The sequence below is a fragment of the Aquarana catesbeiana genome, linkage group LG06 (assembly GCF_042186555.1).
Source record: "Aquarana catesbeiana isolate 2022-GZ linkage group LG06, ASM4218655v1, whole genome shotgun sequence".
Classification (NCBI taxonomy): domain Eukaryota; kingdom Metazoa; phylum Chordata; class Amphibia; order Anura; family Ranidae; genus Aquarana; species Aquarana catesbeiana.
Window position 1 is genome coordinate 336,891,734 of NC_133329.1, and position 23,635 is coordinate 336,915,368.

At 38.7% G+C, this 23,635-nt stretch overlaps 1 protein-coding gene across 3 annotated transcripts in view; it reads right to left on the reverse strand.

Moving 5' to 3' along the window:
• Positions 1-23,635, reverse strand: part of MAP3K20 (mitogen-activated protein kinase kinase kinase 20) — a 274,895-nt gene that overhangs the window by 82,955 nt on the left and 168,305 nt on the right. For all 3 annotated transcript variants that reach the window (XM_073633874.1, XM_073633876.1, XM_073633877.1), the window contains exon 11: positions 17,582-17,717. In XM_073633874.1, coding sequence (XP_073489975.1) covers positions 17,582-17,717 — 136 coding nt within the window. The remainder of the gene's footprint in view (positions 1-17,581; positions 17,718-23,635) is intronic.

Below are 23,635 nucleotides of genomic sequence, written 5' to 3' on the forward strand. Positions count from 1 at the left end.
CCCCTCCCCAGCCTGGCGCTCCAGAGCTGGAGGGGCAGAGCAGAGAGTGATGGCTGACAGTCCCCGCTCTCTGCTCAAAGTGGACTGAGAACTGAGCGATCAGCTCAGCTAGCTACACACTATACAATTTTTATACAATTTTCATGTACAACTTTCCCTTAGATTGACCAAAACCATATAATATGAGGTCAAACCTAAACACTTTCAAATTGTATGCAATCATGCAGGCCCTTGCAATACATAGTTGAAGGGAACTCTAAAGGAAATTGTACAACAAAAACTGTATAATGTGTATCCAGCTTTAGAACCGGTGGATGACAGATGCTGCAACAGGGAGGTGAGTATAGAGGTTTGTTATATTTTTAAATTTCCAATATGTCTCCTTTATTAAAGTGGAGTTCCACACAAAAATGGAACTTCCGCTTTTCGGAACTCTCCCCCCCTCTGGTGTCACATTTGGCACCTTTCAGGGGGGAGGGGGGTGCAGATACCTGTCTAAGACAGGTATTTGCACCCACTTCCGGCATAGACTCCCATGGGAGTCTACGCCACTTCCCGTCCCTCCGCGCTGTCTCCTGGGAATCACACAGGTCCCAGGAGAGAGCGGGGACCACTAGGGACGCGCAGCGCGACTCGCGCATGCGCAGTAGGGAACCGGGAAGTGAAGCCGCAACGCTTCACTTCCTGATTCCCTCAACTAGGATGGCGGCGGCAGCTGTCGAGAACCGAGCGGGTTCTCGGCATCCCCTGCTGACATCGCTGGACCCTGGGACAGGTAAGTGGCCATGTATTAAAAGTCAGCAGCTGCAGTATTTGTAGCTGCTGGCTTTTAATATTTTTTTTTTTTTTTGTCGGTGTGGGTGGACCCCCGCTTTAATGTTCTGCAAAGCAGGGAGAAGGATCAGCCACATCTACTAGTCAAAGCAGCACTAATTTTACCCTTCCATAGCCCCTAGATGTGAACCCCTTCACAGCCAGTGTCATTAGTACAGTGACAGTTATTGGGGATGTCAGTGGCAGTTAGTCAGTTCCCGCCCAGTGTCAGATTGCCTCACAGTCCCATTATAAGTTGCTTGTTACCGGTGTCTTGCCGAATAAGTTCCCTCGGCGGATAAGTTCCCCCCTGTACTGCGCAGGCGCAGCGCCTGCGCAGTACGAACTACTAACAGCCACCGGAGATAGCCGAAGCTCAAAACCCACCATCAGCTGTACACGGCGCCTGCGCTCTGGGTCCAGGTTCCTTCCCTACCATCCAAATGGACCTAGAGGGGGAATCTAAAAGAGCCGAGCGCAGCGAGGCCGTGCCCGAAGTGTGGCGAGCGGAGCGAGCCCGCGAGGGGCCCTCTTACAGGCGCCGTGTACAGCTGATTTGGACCTATTCCCCTTCGGCTATTTCCGCCGGATCCTACTGCGCAGGCGCAGCGCCTGCGCAGTAGAGGGGGGTCCTTATCCGCCGAGCGGAACTTTCTCGGCAGAACACCGGCATTACTAGTATATAAAAAAACAAAAAAAAAAAAAACAAAAAACATTTTCCAGTATATATATATATATATCATGCTATAACTTTCACGCAAACCAATCAATATACGCTTATTGCGATTTTGTACCAAAGATAGGTAGCAGAACACATTTTGGCCTACATTTATAAAGAAATTAGATTTTTTTTTTATTGGATAGGTTTTATGGAAGAAAGCAAAAAATATAATTTTTTTTCATTTTCTGCCGTTTTTAGTTTATATAATAAAAAAACCAGTGGTGATCAAAGAAAGCTCTATTTGTGTGAAAAAAAATTATATAAATTTTGTTTGGGTACAGTGTTGCATGACTGCGCAATTACCAGTTAAAATAGCGTGGTGCTAAAGAATGGCCTGGCCATGAAGAGGGTAAAACCTTCCAGAGCTGAAATGGTTAAAGGCAGAAACTGAAAAACCTGTTCCATGTCCTGCCTCTCCCTATGCGCTCATTGCTTGGAACATCTTCAAATATGCTAGTGTAGAAGTGATGCCAAGTTTTGCAGAGACTGCTTGTTTTTATGAGTAAAATGAAGGATATGTACAGTATCTCACAAAAGTGAGTACACCCCTCTTATTTTTGTAAATATATTATATCTTTTCATGTGACAACACTGAAGAAATGACACTTTGCTACAATGTAAAGTAGTGAGTGTACAGCTTGTATAACAGTGTAAATTTGCTGTCCCTTCAGCACTGCGCTTCTTTAGCACTGCCTTGTTAAAGAAGCTGTGGGTAAAGGCGATGGATGGCCAAGCATGTCTCCAGACCTAAACCCTATTGAGCATCTGTGGGGCATCCTCAAACGGAAGGTGGAGGAGCACAAGGTCTCTAACATCCACTAGACTCCAGTGACAACCTGTGAAGCTCTGGTGAACTTCATGCCCAAGAGGGTTAAGGTGGTGCTGGAAAATAATGGTGGCCACACAAAATATTGACACTTTGGGCCCAATTTGGACATTTTCACTTAGGGGTGTACTCACTTTTGTTGCCAGCAGTTTAGACATTAATGGTTGTGTGTTGAGTTATTTTGAGGGGACAGAAAATTTACACTGTTATACAAGCTGTACACTCACTACTTTACATTGTAGCAAAGTGTCATTTCTTCAGTAATGTCACATGAAAAGATAAATAAGATAATAAAATATTTACAAAAATGTGAGGGGTGTACTCACTTTTGTGAAATACTGTGCAGCAGCAAAAATGATGGGCTTTAAGGGCCACACGTATGTATTCATAGATGACTGAGGTTTCTATGCTGAGAGCGTGCACTTGTGCACTCCTAACAGTGTGGCTCTCTAGTAAAGATCAGCAGTCAGTGGGATGGGTTCCTGATCATGTGATGACTGTGACAGCCAATCACAGCAGTGATAGTGCAGTTCTATTGCCTCCTGTGTGTGTAAAAACCTAGGTAAAGGGCAGGATGGAAAGGGGACATATGTTCCATCAGATAATTTTTTTAAATTTCTTTATGTTATTTTTATTCAGTTTACAGAAATTACAAAGCAACAGCTTTAAAAAGGTACAGTTCTACTTATTTCATTTTTTTAAAGAAACTTTACTAAAACTGGTGCACAGAGAATCTGGTGCAGCTGTGCATAGTAACCAATCAGCTTCTAGGTTGAAGGGCTGGTTCACACTGGTCCGTCATACACTTTGATTTTGATCGCATGACATGTCAAAATCAATGGTTCCCTATGAGAGCAGCCCTAACTGGTCTGACTTGTGTCGGTCCGACTTTGAAAAAAGTTCCTGCACTACTTTGGTCAGACTTGGGCAAGATTTAAGCACAATGATTTGAATGTAAGTCACATCCAAGTCAAATCATCATCTTAACTGATCAGAACTTGTGGCACGCGACTTGTGTTCTGAGGATCTTGAAGGGTAACATGCCAAAAAAAAGGTGTGTGGGTCCACCCCTCCAAGACTGGCAGCACAGGAAAGGGGGGGGTGAGGAACGAGCGAGTGCCCCCCGGACCATACCAGGCCACATGCACCCCTGTGAAGGCACAAGGGGGTGGGGTTTCCAGATTATGTCACCGGATAGCCCCGCCCCATAGCTATTTAAGAAACGGCAAACAACACAAAGGAGGGAGCCAGTGTCGGAGGGAGATCTTTTTTTTTTTTTTAGCTGGTCAGCAGCAGAAGAAGATATCACCGGAGGGAGAAGACTGGAGGAAGAAGACATCAGAAGAGGGAAAAGACATCAGCGGATGGAGAAGGCGGGGAGGAAGACAGCAGTGGCGGAACCAGAGAAAGAAAACACATTGGAGTTACAATGGGGGGCATTCTTAATTTTTTATAAAGGACTAGTCAAAAACCGTCTCTTGTTTTTTGTAACACTACACTTCTTTTTTTTTTTTGGTGAATGGGTAGGGATACAATGTACCCCATACTCATTCACATAGGTGGGGGTGGGGATCTGGGGACCCCCCTTGTTAAAGGGGGCTTCCAGATTCTGATAAGCCCCCTGCCCACAGACCCCCAAAACCACCGCCCAGGGTTGTCGGGAAGAGGCCCTTGTCCCCATCAACATGGGACCCCAAGCTGTTTTTTTAATTTTGGCATGGGGTTCCCCTTCAAGATCCAAAGCAGACCTCAAAGAGCCTGGTATCACCCCTTTTTTTTGATATTTGGCATGAGGTTTCCTCCATACCAGAAGCAAAGGAATTGTTTTGATTGGTCAAAGGACAGGTCGCAATCAACCCTAAAGTCGGATTTCCTTCATTGAAGTCGCATGGAAGTCGGACATGAAGTTGCAGGGTAAAGTCTGATCAGAAGTCGTCCGACTTCCGTATAAAAAAAATCAAATGTAAATGGTGTTGGTGCTAAAAACATATAATGAATGTGAAAAATATTAAGAAAAAGCATATGGTGATTGAAAAATAAAAATATGCATCTCTCCACTGAGTGACCCCCTCCAGATGGCGGCTGAGGATAAAGGCACAGACTCCACCAAGAACACACAAAAAGATCTCTTATGGTGTAGTAAGTCACATGTGACTGCTATGCCCAGCACTAAGGTGTCTACAGCATGTGCGGGTGGATATATCGGAAAACCAGCGGCGTGTGATCCACGCCTCATTCTGGATATACCAAAAGGGTGTCACATAGGAGGACCCGGAAGTGAGGCGCAGACTCATCACTTCAGGGTGTGGATCGCACACCGCCGCGATTCCGATATATATCCACCCGCACATGCTGTAGACACCTTAGTGCTGCGCATAGCACAGTCACACGTGAGTGCAAAATCTTTTGTTACCTTTTTAAACATTTTTTACTAAAACTTACTACACCATATGAGATCTTTTTGTGTGTCCTTGGTGGAGTCTGTTCCCTTATCCTCAGCCGCCATCTGGAGGGGGTCACTCAGTGGAGAAATGCATAACTAGGATTCCTCTGGTCCATTCAACCTAAGCGCATTTTGACCTACAGTAAAAAGTGGTCAGACACCTTTGGTGAGTTGTCTTCTACCTCATGAGCACTCGTGGTGAAGCTTTTATTTGAAGGAACATCAAACCAGAAGATTTCATTTATTTATGGTGTTGGGATTGTCACTTTGGACTTTATATATTTATTTGCTTTTTCAATCACCATATACTTTTTCTTAATATTGTTCACATTAATTTTAGCGCCAACACCTTTACATTTGATTTTTTATAAGGTTCAGCATTTACACTTTCTTAAAGGGGCAGCTATGTTTTAAGACAGTACACTAGGTGCCATTTATAACCCACTCATTATCACATCGTCCGACTTCCGTGTTGGAGCAGTGTGAACCCAGCCTTATTGTCACAGCTTAGTCGAACAAGCTGAAGTTAGAAGCTCATTGGTTACTAAGCACAGCTGCACCAATTTCTATGAACACCAGTTTTAGTAAATCTTCCCTGTAATGTGTACATACAGTAGATGTCCAAAAACATAAAAGATTATTCTTAATTTTGACATCCGTTTATCTTTGGTCAGTTAAAACAGATAAAACAAACTTAAATGGAAAGCCGAGGCAAGCAAATACAGTGCTATATGGTACGTGAAATAGTGTATTGTGCAATGGATACTTTTAGCTGGGTTAGCCAACAAAATAGATGGTCAAGACAACTTTGAGTATGTTTTTTATTAATTACAAACAGGTGATAATACAGCAAACACATAACATGCAATAACTTCATGCAAGGCAGGCTCATGGATATTTAATAAAGCACTTAAAGCGTATCTCAATCCAAAAGCAGGATATTGCAGTTCATCAATCCTTAGATTTTGTGACTGCATTTGTTTTCTGTTTTTATTTTATTTTTTACCTCTATTTTCACCTGGTGAACCAGCCAGTAGCACACTTCCTGCCTTAGGGTGGCTACGCTGTCTATGGAGGAGCAACAAACACTCCCTCTGGATAGCAGCAATGTCTGGAGAGGGTAGTGTTGAATGGCCTTTACATAAGTGACTAACAAATTAAAGCCCAAGTCCAGCCAACACTTTAAAAAAAAAGCAGGTACATAACCCCCCCCCCCCCTTTAGGATAAAGGTTTCACATAACTAAATAAAATCCGACTATTGTAAGCACCCATCAGTAATGAATGTTTTGTCTCAACCTCCTAACTGCTACTTTTGCTGCACAGCTTGCTCTTTTAAAAGGCAAAAACAAAGAAGGTAATCATACAGTATCTCACAAAAGTGAGTACACCCCTCACATTTTAGTAAATATTTTATTATACCTTTTCATGTGACAACATTGAAGAAATGACACTTTGCTACAATGTAAAGTAGTGAGTGTACAGCTTGTATAACAGTGTAAATTTCCTGTCCCCTCAAAATAACTCAACACAGCCATTAATGTCTAAACTGCTGGCAACAAAAGTGAGTACACCCCCCCAAGTGAAAATGTCCAAATTGGTCCCAATTAGCCATTTTCCCTCCCCGATGTCATGTGTCACCTGGGCTGCAGGTGTGTTAAATTTGGTGTTATTGCTCTCACCCTCTCATACTGGTCACTGGAAGTTCAACATGGCACCTCATGGCAAAGAAAAAGAATTGTTGCTTTACATAAAGATGGCCAAAGCTATAAGAAGATTGCCAAGACCCTGTAACTGAGCTGCAGCACAGTAGCCAAGACCATTCGGCGGTTTAACAGGACAGGTTTGACTCAGAACAGGCCTCGCCATGGTTGACCAAAGAAGTTGAGTGCACATGCTCAGCGTCATATCCAGAGGTTGTCATTGGGAAATAGATGTATGAGTGCTGCCAGCATTGCTGCAGAGGTTGAAGGGGTGGGGAGTCAGCCTGCCAGTGCTCAAACCATTCTCCGCACACTGCATCAAATTGGTCTGCATGGCCATTGTCTCAGAAGGAAGCCTCTACTAAAGATGATGCAAAAGAAAGCCCGCAAACAGTTTGCTGAAGACAAGCCGACTAAGGACACGGATTACTGGAACCATGACCTGTGGTCTGATGAGACCAAGATAAACTTATTTGGTTCAGATGGTGTCAAGCATGTGTGGCGGCAACCAGGTGAGAAGTACAAAGACAAGTGTGTCTTGCCTACAGTCAAGCATGGTGGTGGGAGTGTCATGGTCTGGGGCTGCATGAGTGCTGCCAGCACTGGGGAGCTACAATTCATTGAGGGAACCATGAATGCCAACATGTACTGTGACATACTGAAGCAGAGCATGATCCCCTCCCCCCGGAGACTGGGCCGCAGGGCAATATTCCAACATGACAACCCCCAAACACACCTCCAAGAGGACCACTGCCTCACTAAAGAAGCTGAGGGTAAAGGTGATGGACCAGTCAAGCATGTCTCCAGACCTAAACCCTGTTGAGCATCTGTGGGACATCCTCAAATGAAAGGTGGAGGAGCTCAAGATCTCTAACATCCACCAGCTCCGTGATGTCGTCATGGAGGAGAGGAAGAGGACTCCAGTGGCAACTTGTGAAGCTCTGATATACTCCATGCCCAAGAGGGTTAAGGCAGTGCTGGAAAATGGTGGCCACACAAAATATTGACACTTTGGGCCCAAATGGGACATTTTCACTTAGGGGTGTACTCACTTTTGTTGCCAGCGGTTTAGACATTAATGGCTGTGCGTTGAGTTATTTTGAGGGGACAGCAAATTTACAAATTTAAAGTGTCATTTCTTCAGTGTTGTCACATGAAAAGATATAATAAAACTGTGAGGGGTGTACTAACTTTTGTGATATACTGTATATGTTGCTTTTTATTTTGCCTCTTTAGTGCCACTTTAACTTTAAATTAGAATGAATTAAATCTAATTTTAATTTTAATGTTTTTTTCCCATAATTTTTAAGATCTTTTGATAACTAAAGATATATGAGAAAAAAAATGGAAATGGAAAACATACTAATCATAGCAAGCATTTAGCAGCTTCAGCATGGGACAATGAACTCACAACTGAAAAGAGCTTACACTAACAAATTATAAAAAATGGATTAGAAGATGTTCTGTAAAAGCTTAAAATAATCATATATATTTGTATATATTTTATCAATTCCTTAATTTGAAATAGAAGTGATGTGTGCTTATTTATTTATTACATATGAATTATTTTGTACACAAATGAAATTTTTACTTCTACCTTTTATTTACACCAAAGATGCTTTATTAAATATTCCACTGCTTTCTCATTACACTATCAATACAGACATTAATATGTTTGTGATGCCAAAACACAAGTACATTAGTTAGCAAAAGCTACTTTCCGTCATGAATAGAAAACAATAAAAGTGAATAAATTGAATATCGGTTTCAAACGATTTGGTTAACAAAAAAAACAAAAGAAGTAAAAGAAGTTATGCTGACAAACCAATAGTTTTTAGATTATTTGGCTAAAAAAAAACATGGAAGAGATATTTTCTGATAAAGCTAAGTGTCATGACAGTAACAAATCAAATCATTAATAATTCTCTCTCTCACTATTATATACTGTGCATATATCTTTACACACACTTTATTACTTTATATAAATAAACAATTATCAGAGCTAAAGGGAGGCTCTGATCCTAGCGCTCAAATTGTACACTCTTAGCTGCCGTTATAAATTTAACCAATGATGTAATTATATATATATATATATATATTTATTACTTTATATGTTTTTTGTTTGCAGTTTACAATAGGAATCTTTAAACCTGAAACCTTATTTACTGGGGACACTTTTTTTAAAGAAAGTAGACAAATATGGAGATTGCCACTGCTAAATTTGTCTTCTGAAAATGCCAATACAGTAGCTTAAGTACTTAAAGCTGAACTACTAGTTTATTCATATATACATTCTTTAAGTTATCTTTAGGTATTATTTTAAAAGCATTTAAAAGTGTTTAATAAAGGAGTGATGCCACTCCAGGCATGGTATCCCAAACAAACGCCCGCCCCACTCAGCAGCAGACTCTGCAAATGTATAGACAATCAAGTAAGATAGCTGAACGGCCGAACTCCGACTATACAACTTTATTGTGGCAAAAACAGTATATAAAAATCACATCATGGCTGAGGTAGGTACAGAAGAATGGCTTATGCGTTTCACATCATGGTAGATGCTTAGTCATGATGATCAAGCATCTACCATGATGTGAAACGCGTTAGCTATTCTTCTGTACCTAACTCAGCCATGATGTGACAGCTTTGGATTTGTTATTGTTTTTGTCTGTTAGGTAGGTTCACCGTAGTTAAATGCCCTGGTGGCCACTGTCACCCAAACAGAAAGTGATGCGAAATCCACATTTTTATAGTTGCCAGCAGAACAAAAAGGTAGGGGTAAATCTTCTATAATTGTTCCAGTGATACCTATTTAAAAACACAATTTCACTCACTTTGGGGTTGGTTTACTAAAAGCAAATGGGCTATTCAATTTCCAAGGGAATTTTAACTTTTCAAGTGAATGAAATGAGGTAAAGCTCTGATGACTTCCATCATCCAACTGTGTGCAAGCTATTTTTTTTTTCCATGACGTTATTGGGTTTTCTTTGCTCAGCGAACTTTCACAACATTCACTAAATTCCCATGCAAAGTGAAAATTTAATAAAGAAATTTAGAATTGTCACTGAAAAACTGTGAATATTTAACTGTGAATATTTACTTTATCCAATCAATTGAAAAACAAAATACTGATCACTTTGAATTTCCAATCATGTGCTTTTCATGTGATTTTCATGTGATTTGATACAGACGGATATACTATAAATTTTTTCAGTGCCAATGTTTAACCTCTTTAGTAAATCACCTCTCTCTCTACTGGCTACTGATCATTCGTGGGGATGGAGAGTTGTCTTTGACAGCTCGTCTCTGTGCTGGATGTGTACAGTGATCAGCACAGAAACATCGGCCTTCCAGCAATTCATATGTGTGGCATGTGGGCAATAAAAGTTCACCCTTTTGCCACTGCACACGTTACGTGAGATGCCACAGGTTAAAAAAAAAATCGTAATAAAATAAAAAATGGAAATAAAATATAATATTTTAATAAAAAGTCCTGTTTTTGACAATATAATTTGATATAATTGTTGTAGCAAAAAAACTGAACTATGGATAATTTTAAATCAGTCTTTATGGTTCTTCTTTTTTATACTTTATATTTATACTATGGACCTGGACATTTAGTGGCCCATTTATCAAGCAGTGGTCATCACAGTTGTAACTGTACTGTCTTCCCTTATTTTGTAAAGCGATGCGCAAACTGTTGGTGCTATATACAGTGCCTTGAAAAAATATTCATACCCCTTGAAATTTTCCACATTTTGTCATGTTACAACCAAAAACATAAATGTATTTTATGTGATAGACCAACACAAAGTGGCACATAATTGTGAAGTGGAAGGAAAATGATAAATGGTTCAAAGGGTATGAATACTTTTTCAAGGCACCATAAATCCTGTATAATAATAATAAAAATACAGCTGCTTTTCAAAAAACAAAATATTCTGGCACATTTACAATGTACAACTCTGAGCTTAACAAATGTGGCCTTTGCTTGCTTTGGCACACTGTAGCATGCAAACGCCTATTTATTTTACTGAACAGGGAAAAATGAGTGCTGGGAGGAGGAGAGTCCAGTCATGTGACCTGTCAAAGACTTGTGACCAAGCGCTTTTCCGATCACAGACTGTTTGTTGCAGTGTTATGGATAGAACCACCACTAAAGAGAAAGCCGCTCCAGGTGAGCACATTAGCCATCCATGCACAGCATAGCCAGGGTTTAGGTGAAGGTGCTAGCACAGCTCGTCTGCAGATACACAATCAAAAGAAATCCGGAATTTGCAACACTTTATTGATCTTTCATGCAAAAGACATCACAGACACCACTATTTCGCTTTCATGTGCTTCATTTAAAGTCCCACCCTCCCCGCCCCCCCAAAAAAGTCTTGACAGACAGTGCGGGGTACAGTAAAAGTTGATGTGTTTCGCAAAGTGATTAATGCAAACATTTGAGGTTATGAGTAAGCGCTAGTCACAGTGCGAAACGCATCAACTTTTACTGTACCCCACACTGTCTGTTGCATGAAGGATCAATAAAGGTGAAGTATTGCAGCGAATTCTGGATTTCCTTTAATTGTGTTATGCAGAGAATACTCTGCACACCGAGACCTGCATATTATGAATGACTACTAAAAAGCAGGCACAGTGAGTTACCAGTTGAGGTATTCACTCTCCTTTTGAAATAGGGCCCTAAAATTGGGTATACATGAGCCGAATGTTGGGAGACAATGGGCGTTCAGGAAAAGAAAAAAAAACGGCAGATATTCGGTCTGTGTGTATGTTGGTCTGTTCGAAAGAAGCTAGCCACTTGACCGGCATGAGCATGACAGAAAACCAGCAGTGGACCAACTCCAGATCTTTCAGCCAATGGCAGAGAGCGCTGATCAGTGCTCTGGGTGGGGGGGCATCCCCCTGTCAGAACCCAACAGCTCAGCGGGGTAGATCGCTGAACTAACCTCGCATGGTTAGTATAGTGACTCTAACCGGAGCTGACAGTTTTTTTGTTGTTCCACCCATGGGGATGAACAAAAAAAACAAAAACAAATAGTGTGTACCCATCTTAAGCCTGTAAAAGTCAGTAAACAACCACTTGGCTTGCTAAATTGGTATCTAAAAAGGAAGTCCTACTTTTATTAGTCACACAGAAGTGCCGGTACCATTATAAAAATGATTATCTGTCAAAATTCAGCCCATGTATGTCCACCTGAATTACACCTGCAGTACTGTTCATAACCCCATCAACTAACACAAAAAGCCCAAAAGATTATTAAAACAGCAGCAGGAATCTCAGTATCAAAAACAAGCAGATGGATAACAAGTAAACCCACAAAAAAGTAAAATGAACTTTAGTTACACTGCACTTCTAAAATATACAAGAAAAGAAGATCGTAAAACATTGACATGTTGTCAGATTGCTGTTTGATATCACAGATAATTTGAGCTAGATTTTTTTTTTTTTTGTACTTGGAAAACACACAGTTTTGCTAGTTCCATTCCCTTCAAGATCATTATGTGCCCAAAAAAGGGTTTACACCACTTAATTGGAATCTAGTCCATTTCTGAACACTCGACAATTTAATCCTGTGATGTGTTCTTGCTTCTCGCAAGTACATCCCTATTTATTCCCTTAAGCAAGGAACACAATGTGACTTGCCTTCTTTCAAGGATCTAGAAGATGATACAGAGGTCACACATCACTACCAGCTGCATGGCAGGTCAGCCAATTAATTTATAGTTATCCTGTAAAAGTTCCTGAGATCTTTCTCTTGGCAGAACACTACAGAGTGATACTATCCCAATAAATGTCATTCTTGATCAGCTCAGCATGCACCATAACAAAAGCTATTAAAGGTGCAGTCCGGCCTGTTCATTATTAATTTTTATTATCGGTCTTATAAATCAGATACGGAGTGATCTTGAATTTTCTTCCAAGGTGTACAACATAAAAGAGACACTTCTTTTACAAGCCTTTTGTTCCGTTCTGAAGTGCAACTCAATGTCGTCAACAGGACATTGCGCTGTTAAGCTAATTTGGAGGTGCAAGCAGCAATGACAACACGTAAGAGCAATAATCCCCAACAACCAATGAGATTTCAGTTTAGGGAATCTTGCAAAGTGTTACCAACATTTTCTTGCTAAATAACTGTGCAGGTATTTATTATTTATTCTATCCCAATATCAACAGGATTTTCAAACATTATAGACATTTGGGAAGGTCAAAGCACAGTATGTTGGTCAGGGCCTTAAAAAATAGTTTAGCTGTAATAAACCTGCCCCAGCCTAACATTGCCCCCCCATAAAAAATCTACCATTAGACCATTATAACGAAACATATTGTATTATGGTAACTATATAGTAATACCTGCAATGGTAATATTTAGTATATGAATTTCTCTTTTATTTAGTTTTTTTTTTTTTTTTTAAAGCAGAGTTCCAGCCTTATTTTTTTTTCTTTTAAAGACACCGGTAATGTTCTTATTACGAACTTTAAAAAAAGGTAATGATATGCAAAGTCACTGTAGTATTTTTGTATTAAAATCTAACCTTTATATTTAATTAGCATCGCACTCACATCTTAATTGTGGGCATTTGAAGCCTACTAGTATATTCTTCCGGGATAAGGTTTAAAAATGGCGCTCATCACTGCCTTGCATCGCGTCATTTCCGGTTTGGAAATAACACAATGCTAACAGGTGGCGATGCCCACTGACTCCTGGAAATTATGACACAAATCTCCCAAGAGCCAAGACGACGCAAGAAATGACAGACCTCGCTGCGGCGGCCTTAACAGGAAGAAAACAAAAAAAGATTACACCACGAAAACCAGGTAAATAAAGCTAGAAAAAAGAAAACTTAAAAAAACGGCTGATGGCGTTTTAGCTTGCCGTATTGAAGTGGATGATGCAAAGATGCAAATGTGGGTGGAACTCTGCAAGTCAAGCTGTTCAGCGAAAAACACAGTTACAGGGATTGGGACAAACTAACAACCCTTTTCTAAAAGAAAAAAAAACTGTTGCTGTAACTTCGGAGAGTTGGACTTAAGATTTTTTTTTTTTTTTTTTTGTTGCTTATTTAAAGTCCTTTATTTCCCACAAATAGAGCTTCCTTTTGGTGGTATTTGACCACCTCTGCAGTTTTTATTTTTTGTGCTATAAACAAAAAAAGAGCGACAATTTTGAAAAAACAAAACAAAATGTTTTACTTTTTGCTATAATAAATATCCCCAGAAAAATGTAAAACAGCAAATTTCTTCATTAGTTTCTGCAGATATATATTCTTCTACATATTTTTGGTAAAAAAAAAAAAAATCGCAATAGGCGTATATTGATTGGTTTGCACAAATGTTATCGTGTCTACAAACTATGTGATAGATTTAGGGACTTTTTTTTATTGTTTTTACTAGTAATGGCGGCGATGTGTGATTTTTAAGTGGGACTGCGATATTGCAGCGGACAAATCTGACTCCAAATGACACTTTTTGGGGACCAGTGACATTATTACATTGATCAGTGCTATACAAATGCACTGATCAATGTAAAAATTACACTGGCAGGGAAGGGGTTAACACACTAGGGGGTGATTAAGGGGTTAAGTGTGTGTTCCCCCTAGTGTGTTCTAACTGTAGGAGGGATGGGCTGCCTGGGACATGACAGAGATCACTGTTCCCGATGACTGGGAACAGTAGATCTCTGTCATGTCATCTGTCAGAATGGGGATCCGCCTTGTTTACAAAGGCAGATCCCCATTCTGCCTCTGTACTAGGCGATTGCGGGTCACCAGCGGACATCGAGTCCACCCGACCCGGGGGCATGCTCTCGCAGCGCGTGCGAACCGTCAACGGCGCGCACCCACCCGCAACTGCGCGACTGGACGTACAATGACGGCGATTCGCCCAGGAGAGCCAACCTGCCGTAGTGCAACTGCGGTGGATGGTCTTAAAGTGGATGTAAACCCGATTCATAAAATGTGAGCTGGGCACATATATCTGTAGTGTTTTGTTATCCCTCTTCAAAACCCTGTGTCTCGTAGCTTTGTCCTGCTCCATTCATCTGTTATCAGCCTGGGAACTTTGACAAGCTCCCCAAGGCCTGGAGACAGAAGTGTGTGTCCGGGGGGGGGTTGCTAAAAATAGATTAGCAGCCAGCTAAACTACGCACAGGCAACCTCTCCATGTGTGGGGAGGGGTGTGTGCCTTTCCTCCAATCAGCTTTCTCAGTGTCTCTCACAGTGTCTAGCAATGATCTCTTCCTATGGGGGAATCAGGAAGTGAAAATTCTAACAGAACATACACTTTCTAAACAGTATATCAAGGTGAAGACAACAGATATACATGTAAAACTTATGTAGGGAGATTTGTTTCATCTCTGTGTATCATCTGAGGCTGTTCACTTCACTGGGTATATGGAGGGTTTACATCCGCTTTAAGTCCATGCAAAAATTATTTGACTCTAGGATTAGGATTTACTTAGGTGCCGTGCATGTTTTGGTTAAATCTTAATTTAAAATCTTTAAAATTTAAAAAAAAAAAAAAAAAGCAGGTTGCAGTTATCACATTGAGCTACTTTAGCTGAATGAGTTTCGAAGAGCCAAACTGCATTGTAGAAAACATTGAGTGTCCTTGTGTTTAATAAAGCCATGCATTGTCAGACAATGACACCTTGGCAAGAACAATCCACTGTGAGATAACATACGTGCGTTCATTATCTAGTGTCACTTTATTTAAATATATGGAAGAATTACCTAACCCATAATTTAGAAAAAGATATCTGCTATACAACAAAATATAGTTTAGCAAAATCTATAGTTGAAAACAAAATACAGTATAGATATGATGAAAGGATTGTGTACTTTAAATAGGAATACATAGTGGATTCATTTAATTATGCTATTAAAAAAGGCATAAATAGCCAGTAAAGACTCTTTTGCACAATACAATTTGGATTGTATGATAAATAGGAAATGAACATAAAAATATAAACGTTCTATGTATAAGCCTTTGGCTATCCATAGTGTAAAAGGTACTTGTAGACATGAGATATGAGATGATTGATGAAAATGGCTGGATTGGGTGACTGCTGTCAAAGAGAATAAAGTGATTGGGCTAGATACAAAACCTGACCCTACTTATTTAGTCTATAGACCAATAAGATAACACTAGCATTATCCAATCTCCTTCACCCTACTCTTTTCTTTTAAGACGGAAAGAGGAAGGAAAGCCTGGCAGATCTAAGCATGCTTACAAGATGGCTTTGCCCAAGTATGATCAGAAGTTATACAAAGTCTCACAAACACTTAAGAGTATTTACACTTTTCTAGTCACATTTGAGAAAGTCCTATTATATGTTTTATTATATATTGTATTGTTATTTACACAGCATACTGGAATAATAAAAAATATATATTTCATACCCTTTAGATATTTCTGGGGAGAAATTGCTGACTGCAGGCATTTCTCAGCTAGCTAAGTGTGATGTGTCCAGTTCCCCTAACTAAAAGCAAAACTTTTTTTTTTTAGTTTTGGATAGAGTGGAGAGGGATTAGAACATCTGTCAGGTTTTAATTGCTGTCTGTGCCCACGTTAAGGAGATTCCCCTTCTCTACTTGTCCTATTTACCATTAGCATTGAAAGTAAATGAAAATCTGTCCCCAGAAAAGTAATAGAAGGGAAATCTTCCATTGGGGACACCAGTTCTGGTGACCTGGGGGTCGCCAAGGAATTTCCTTTAAAGTGGTTGTAAACCCTTGTTTACAACTTTATGTTACAGGTAAGCCTATATTAAGGCTTACCTGTAGCTAACAAGGATATCTCCTAAACCTTCACGGTTTAGGAGATATCCCTGTATTTGCATGTGCCGACGTCATGCGGCACATGCGCACCTAAGACAACTGAAGCAATGGCGCTATATGCCGTTGCTTCAGTTGTACTGTGCCATTTCCGCGCGCATGCACGGGGTGATGTCATTGCGGCTCCGGCTAATCAGAGCATCGGAGCTGCGATACCCAAAAGTCACTCCGGGACAACATGTTGGCAGTCGGAGGGGGAGACGTGGACCGATGCGGGGGCTTTGATCTGAGGTAAGTAATACATAATTAGCTAGTATGCTATGCATATTAGCTAATTATGCCTTTGTCTTGCAGGGTTTTTTGTTTTTTTGCTGAGGGTTTACTTCCTCTTTAATTTACAGGCATTTTCTCTCACTTCCTGTTGGGCTATGGGACAGGAAGTGAAGAGAATTCTCGGCAATGGGACACAGATAGTGAAAATTAAAGCAAAACAGGGGTTTAAACTTACTCTATCCAAAATGAGAAAAAAGTTTTGCATATAGTTCTAAAACATACAATGGAGAAGCCAAGCTCTTAAACATTTAACCTTTTGTCGAAACCGTGTTAAAATTTGCAACTGATGAGAAATCTGCTTACAGACACGGTGAACTATGGTAATAGCTTCCCAGCCCCTCTCATAACTGAAAAGAGTATCTCAAAAGGTAAAGGGCAATTTTTATATTTTTGCTATGTGAATGGGGATATGTAACAGATCTAAAGTAGGTATTATCCCAATGTATCTGCACAAGTGGAAATACCCTGTACTTTTACCATTCAATCCAGAGCAAAGGGTTCACAGAAAAAGAGGTAGAACATTGAGCCTGTACTCACTTCCCTGCCATCTCATTTTCATACCAAAGCCTTGAAAAAAAGACTAGTAGATCTAAACATGGGAGTGTGCATGACTCTTTATTCAGCCTCTCACAATGCAGTGCTTCAAAAATTACAGAATGGTTTTGGGGGGCTTTGGATAGGAGAGAATGTGTGAATTATAACTGGAGGCTAATTACCACAACTGCTATCTAGAAACCTGTTACTTTTTGCTATCTGATGTTCTTTTTGCCATCTCTAATTTAAAGGAAAAAAAGTCCCTACCCAGTATTTGTACATGTCAATCTCAGCATGCCAGTGCATCTAAATAGACCAAAGAGTGTTAGTGTGCTACCTACTACTGGTTTGGTATCCTTAAGAGCGAGAGTTTTTGCAGCATTGACCACATGATATCATAGAGCACTTACCACTTATAGGTAAATGTACCTACCGGTGTGTGCGACTGTTCTGTGAGCTTCTTCTCCCACATTTTTAAGTGCTTCTCCCGTTCTTTCAGTTCTTGCTCCTTAAAGCTCAAGTCTCGCTCAAGCTTTTTCAGCCTCTCCAGTGTTTCTTCAATTTCACATCTGTGCATCACAAACACAAAGAATTTGTGTACTGTTAAGGCATACTGAGCAAAGATTAATACTGCAAGAAAGGCCGTGGTAAGGTTTTCATATTTTATCTATATTTGCTGCAGATAAACATTTCATTACTAGAAGCATCTGGGGAAAAAAACGTAAGGAAAAGGATGTTCTTTGTTGGCGTTTGTTAATTTGTAATCATAATTCAACAGTTCTTGTAGGTCCACCATCTGCAAGGGTATGGAACTATACAATTACATTACTGCACACTGTAATTTGCACAGTATAATTTTGACTCTGATGGTGCACACAATTATGACACCGGTATACTAGACAATTAATAACCAGTACAAAAACTAAACCAAATACACAACCTACAAGAATGTAAAAAAAAAAAAGCTGAAAACATAGTTGACTCTACTTTCTGTCTTTGTACGGTAAGAATACAGTAGTATGACAGTATGTAAATGTACTGGAAGACTCTGGTGGTACTGTGGGTCTTGTCAGAAGGCTGGGGTAGGCAAGCTTTGAAGATTTATGACTGGTAAATGTGAATAAAATATAATGGTAGTTGAGGTCTAAGGGGTCAATATGACTCTCCCCTAGTCTATCCATAAATATATTGGCAAAATTGAGTCTCTTTTAGTTATCCATCATCTGCTCTAATCTTCTGGCTCTTAAGAAAACTGTGTGTATACAAGGATTGGTTGGTTTTGTTCGTATTTTTGTTCAGTTCTATGCCTTTGAAACTGTGAACTGGATATTACAGAGAGATTTACTTTCTTATATAATTCAGGTTGTGTTTAAAAGCTCATAAAATAAAATGTGGACATTTTGTCTTGTGGGGCATCAAACACAAAGCAATGGGGCTTCCACAAAAACCACCTTTTCAGAAGTTCTCTTATTTAACAGACATATTAAATTTACCATATATGGTCTAATACCTAGCAAAATGACCTTTTTATTATAACTTTTTTAGAATAATAATAAAAGTGGGACACAGATAGACCACATGGTACTATATTCAAACCTACAACAAAGATGAAAACAGCCTTTACAAAAGGCCAATATATTTTTTTTACAAGCAATGCAGAAATATAGATTGGGTAGCCGCTAGGAATTAAAATATTCCCCACTGGTAATCGGTAGGCGGTCAGCGATAGGAATTGTTCCAGAAATAAGGATCTAAGCAATGTGATCAAATAAGTCGAAGATGAAATTTTTATACAAAGATTTTGATATCTCATGATTCAATTCTACATACTGTTCTTTTGACCTTTTTATAAGCTCAGAGCAAGCGTACTTTTTTTTTTTTTCGGCAAATGCCTCTCCACTGTCAACATTACAAAACCAGATGGACGGCCACCTATCACTTAAGACAGATCTGCTACAGAAGTACAGAACAGGAGAAAGGTTTGATCTTGCCAAAGTGAAAGCCGAGACAGTGGTGAATCCTCATTAAGTGTAGTACTTACACAATGAAAGGTAAAAATATAAAGACAGACCCCCCCTACCTTTTTTTTTGCGCTGTGAAAAATAAATTCATTTTCGAAATGCACAGAATTTTTTATGTTTTTTTTTTTTTTTTTTTTTGAACCATTCAGGAAAGGGGTTGTATTGACTTGTATTGTACTGACATTTTTTATACCAATACAATTATTATAATCTCCATTACATTAAATTAATTGTACTTTTTCTAAAACATTTGGTAAGCTACATTATTAATTATCTCTAGCTGAAGGCTTCCATAAACCAGATGTGGGTTATAGCCTTTTAATGACAATTGAGAAAAAGTTTATCAGGTTTACCAGGAAAGCTGGTTTTATCCAGTTACCAATTTTTTAGCTGAGATTCTAGAACTGTTAAATACCGGATCTGACCTAATCTGATTTTCTTTGTGGCATTCAATTACTTTGTATTGTGCTATTTTTTTAGATTATTTTTAACCAGCTCTAAACTACTGCTATACTATTTTTCAATTATTCATTTTTCAATCTGGCAACCCCATAGTGCATGTCTTCTTGAATGCAATCAATTTCTGCTACAAATAAACACTAACTATTCATATCTTTGTATACAATGCTATTAGAGCCGAGTTGCACAAAAACAAAAATTGTAAGGGTGAATTACTAAGATTTTGGTTTGACTAACCAGCAATTATTTTAAACACTGGATTTAAAACACACTGGATTGAGGGTATTTGAAAAAATAATATACAATAATTAAATTTACAGTCATACTTAATAATTAAACTAAGACCATAAAACCATTGCAATTGGAGGTATGGCCAGTTTTATTCAGAATGCTATATTTGTAGCTTTATAGATGGAGGAATTTCTGTAATTGTAAGCAACATTCCCAAAACGGTATTACGTTTTATTATGCATGCTAGTTTTTTAATAAATGTTGGTGGATTAAGAGTTTGTCAAAAGGAGACCTGTGAATGAACAGTCTTATGAAAAATCTTGCATGATACCAACATACACATCATTTTTGTATTTTTCACATAGATAAATGACTCTTTTAAATTATTAATATCTATATTAAGAGATGTAATATTAAAATGCTTGAAAATAACCATTTGCTGACTTCTTGTTTGCTATGTATACCTTATACAGGAGTAGAGAACTAGCTCCCTAAATTTTGATGATGGTGGTGGTAATGATGCGAAAACATCTACCCCATGCAATCTAAATGATGTTACTAAAGCAACCTTATAGTGTTACTTACCAATACCAAATATTATCATCAGCAGCTCCAAATTCCATAATCTACCCCGTTTAATCAAGAACTATACCTTTGTGTAAAGTCCCTTACCATCCAAGCACATGAGTTAATCCTAGGTATGGACACTGCCATCTTGCCACCCCCATGACCAGGAGATCCCACACATGCACATAACATCCTGGTCTGCATCATGCAGGCAAGAGCCCCGCAATGTGTATGCTACCTTTAGGAAGATTGAATAAAGGAAAGAATATTTTTTTTGTTTTCTCAGTGCCTGGGTCAGGATTATTTTCATATTACAAAGGAGCAGAGTTTTAGAGGTTAGGCAATATAGATATAGAATATACAATCTGATTACTGCTATAGTATTTGTTTCCTATTAAACACATGTGCATGTTGGTACTTTAGTGAGAAAGAGCCAATGTAAAGCTGGATTTAGGTTTGTTGTTACAAATAGATATCCAACCTCAGTGATAATGAATTACAATATCCATTATAATTTAAAGGCACATAGAATAATACATTATTTTTCAAGGAATCCCTACTAATATACCCCTACCAGGGATCAGTACAAGAAAGGCTTTTAAATAGGTCATACAAAAGTCTATTTGTAAGACATCTCTAGATGTCATTTTGTATGTTTTTTTGGTTCTTCTTTTAAGTCAAGCAGTGTTCCTGTAATAAAAAAGGAGCACTTTAGACTTTTCCAAAACACAATGCACACTAACCTTAAAACCCTAAATAGTTATTTTTTTCGCCTAGTGGAAATACTTTGTGAATCAGGTGTTACAAATCCCAAGGGGAAAGTCCCAGGTATTCGAGAGGTCCTGAAACATTTCCCTTGAAAATCAAAAGGCACCGAAGTTAAGCTATAATGGTTTTGGAACTATTTTATTTTATTTTTTAACATTTTACACAATGTTTTATATCTGTTTTTCCTGCTTATATAAAACCTTTTGTTTGAAAAAAATAAAAATAAAATCAATAATAATAGAGGGTAAACTCATGACAAATGATTTGGATAGCATTATAGAAAAATCGGTTTGCCTTCCAACACCCTACTTAATTTATTAGATTGTAAGTTCTTCTGAGCAGGGCCCTCTTAATCCTCTTGTATTATAACTGTATGGTCTCCCTTTTATATTTTAAAGCGACGTAAACTGTTGGCACTATACAAATCTTGTATATTAATAATACTTCTACATTGAACTTCCCATGAGAGCGATCTGTACACAGAAAGATGCAGAGGAAGTGAGGAGTGGGTGCACTGATTTATTTAGCTGTGTGTGTTTCAATTTCAGCTTTTTTAGGTATGTTAGGATAAGCATGGCCCAAACGGAGCCCTGATCTCCACCTGCTGCCGGATAATAAAAATGTTTAACATGTAGACATGTTAAAAAGTTTTAATTTTTTTAGTTCTTGTCACAGTAAACAAAAACATATATACGAGATCCCTACAAATTAACCATTCCAGAAACTTTTTTTCTTTTCAGTGATGTGATAGTGATGTGTTTTTATATCTCCTGAGAGGCTAATATTAGCATGCCATAAGTGCTATATCAGGCCTATATATTATTATTATACAGGATTTATATAGCTGCACTTTGTGCAGCTCTTTACAACATGAGGGCAAACTGTACAGTTACAATACAATTCAATACAGGAGGAATCAGAGGGCCCTGCTCATTAGAGCTTACAATCTAGGAGTGAGGGTCTCAAAAGGACAGGTAAACAAAACCACACTGCAGCTGGAAAAAAATTGTGTATTTTTATTAGAAGTCTTGAACTCAATCGCACTTAAAAGCTTTGGGATTTCAGAAGCAGGCAGCGCAAGTAGGCCAACACCAAAAAAAATTATAAAAAAGTTTAACATTTTTGAACTAAGGAATTGGCCAAAATACCTTCTAAATTCTGCACAGATCTGAACAGTGGCAAAAAAAAAAATTTAATTTAATAATATTTAATGGGCTTCTTTGCCAAAATAGAAAGTTGAAATAATGTCCAAATATCTTTACTACTTTTTTTTTTTTTTTTCAAATTGATGCCTTGATTGTTTAAACTTTTTTTTCCAATAAATGTTATGTAAATGTTGTGCATGTGTTGTTTGTTACATAAATCTGTTTTGATTTATTCGCAATTTGTAAGTTATACATGCAGAAATCCAGAAATGTCCTAAGGGTTCAAAAATGTTATGAAGTGAGACTTGCCAGATTTAAAAATGCTCAGTGCATGCAGCTTGCATTCCCCAACAGCAGATGGCGCAAAACATTCTTAATACCATCTACTAAGCCATTCCTGCATCTTCACACAGTTGATTCGGGATAGGAATCATGTCAATGTTAAATCATGCTATTTATACTTCTATCATGTGATCTGGCTGCAAGCTCAGAGTCACTTTTTCCATTTGCAATGTAGCAGCTTCAACCTGCTGATTTCAGGTTTCAATAAAACAAGGCTGCTGTTTGCTGCTCTGGGATCTGTCCGTTAGTCACAATAACTCGCTTTGCAGTCGGTCTCGGAGACTTTGACTGTATTAGTCACATTTCATTAAAAAAGCTTTGAATATTCTTGGATCAGCGTAAAAGTTTTCCCTGGCCTAAGTCCAAGCATTCTTAATATAGCCTGCAGTGGGAAACTTGTAGTACTAGTCCCTCTGGAGATACAGAATTGTTTGCAATGTCTCTTTGCAAATGCTAAAAGGAGCAGATGCCTCCAGATTATAGCGGAGTGAGAATTAGAGTCTGGGTTTCATATGATGTTAAACTGGGAAACAAGACTAGAAAAGTATCTTCATAAAACTGGTTGGCTTACCTTGTGGGTACGTTGTTACAGTGCTAATTTTGTATTAAATGTTATTGCCAAGTTATCCCAAAACGCTTTACAAAGGAAATGATTCAACGTAATTCAAAGAATCGCATCATTTAAAGTGTAGGTAAAAGCAAACATTTTCTTTTTTAGCTTTGGATACAGTAGGAAAGGGTTAGACCCGCTGTCAAATTTTAATTGCTGTCTGTTTCCTCAATGTCACGAAGATAAAAAATGCAAAGCCCTAAATTTTAGATCTGACATAAGAGGAAGATTTTATAAACCTTGCTTCCTTATAAACACATGTATATGCAGGTGGTCAGATTTACTTCTTACATAATGCAGAATCTGCTTCCTGAACAACATTTGGGGATGTTCTGAAGTAACGA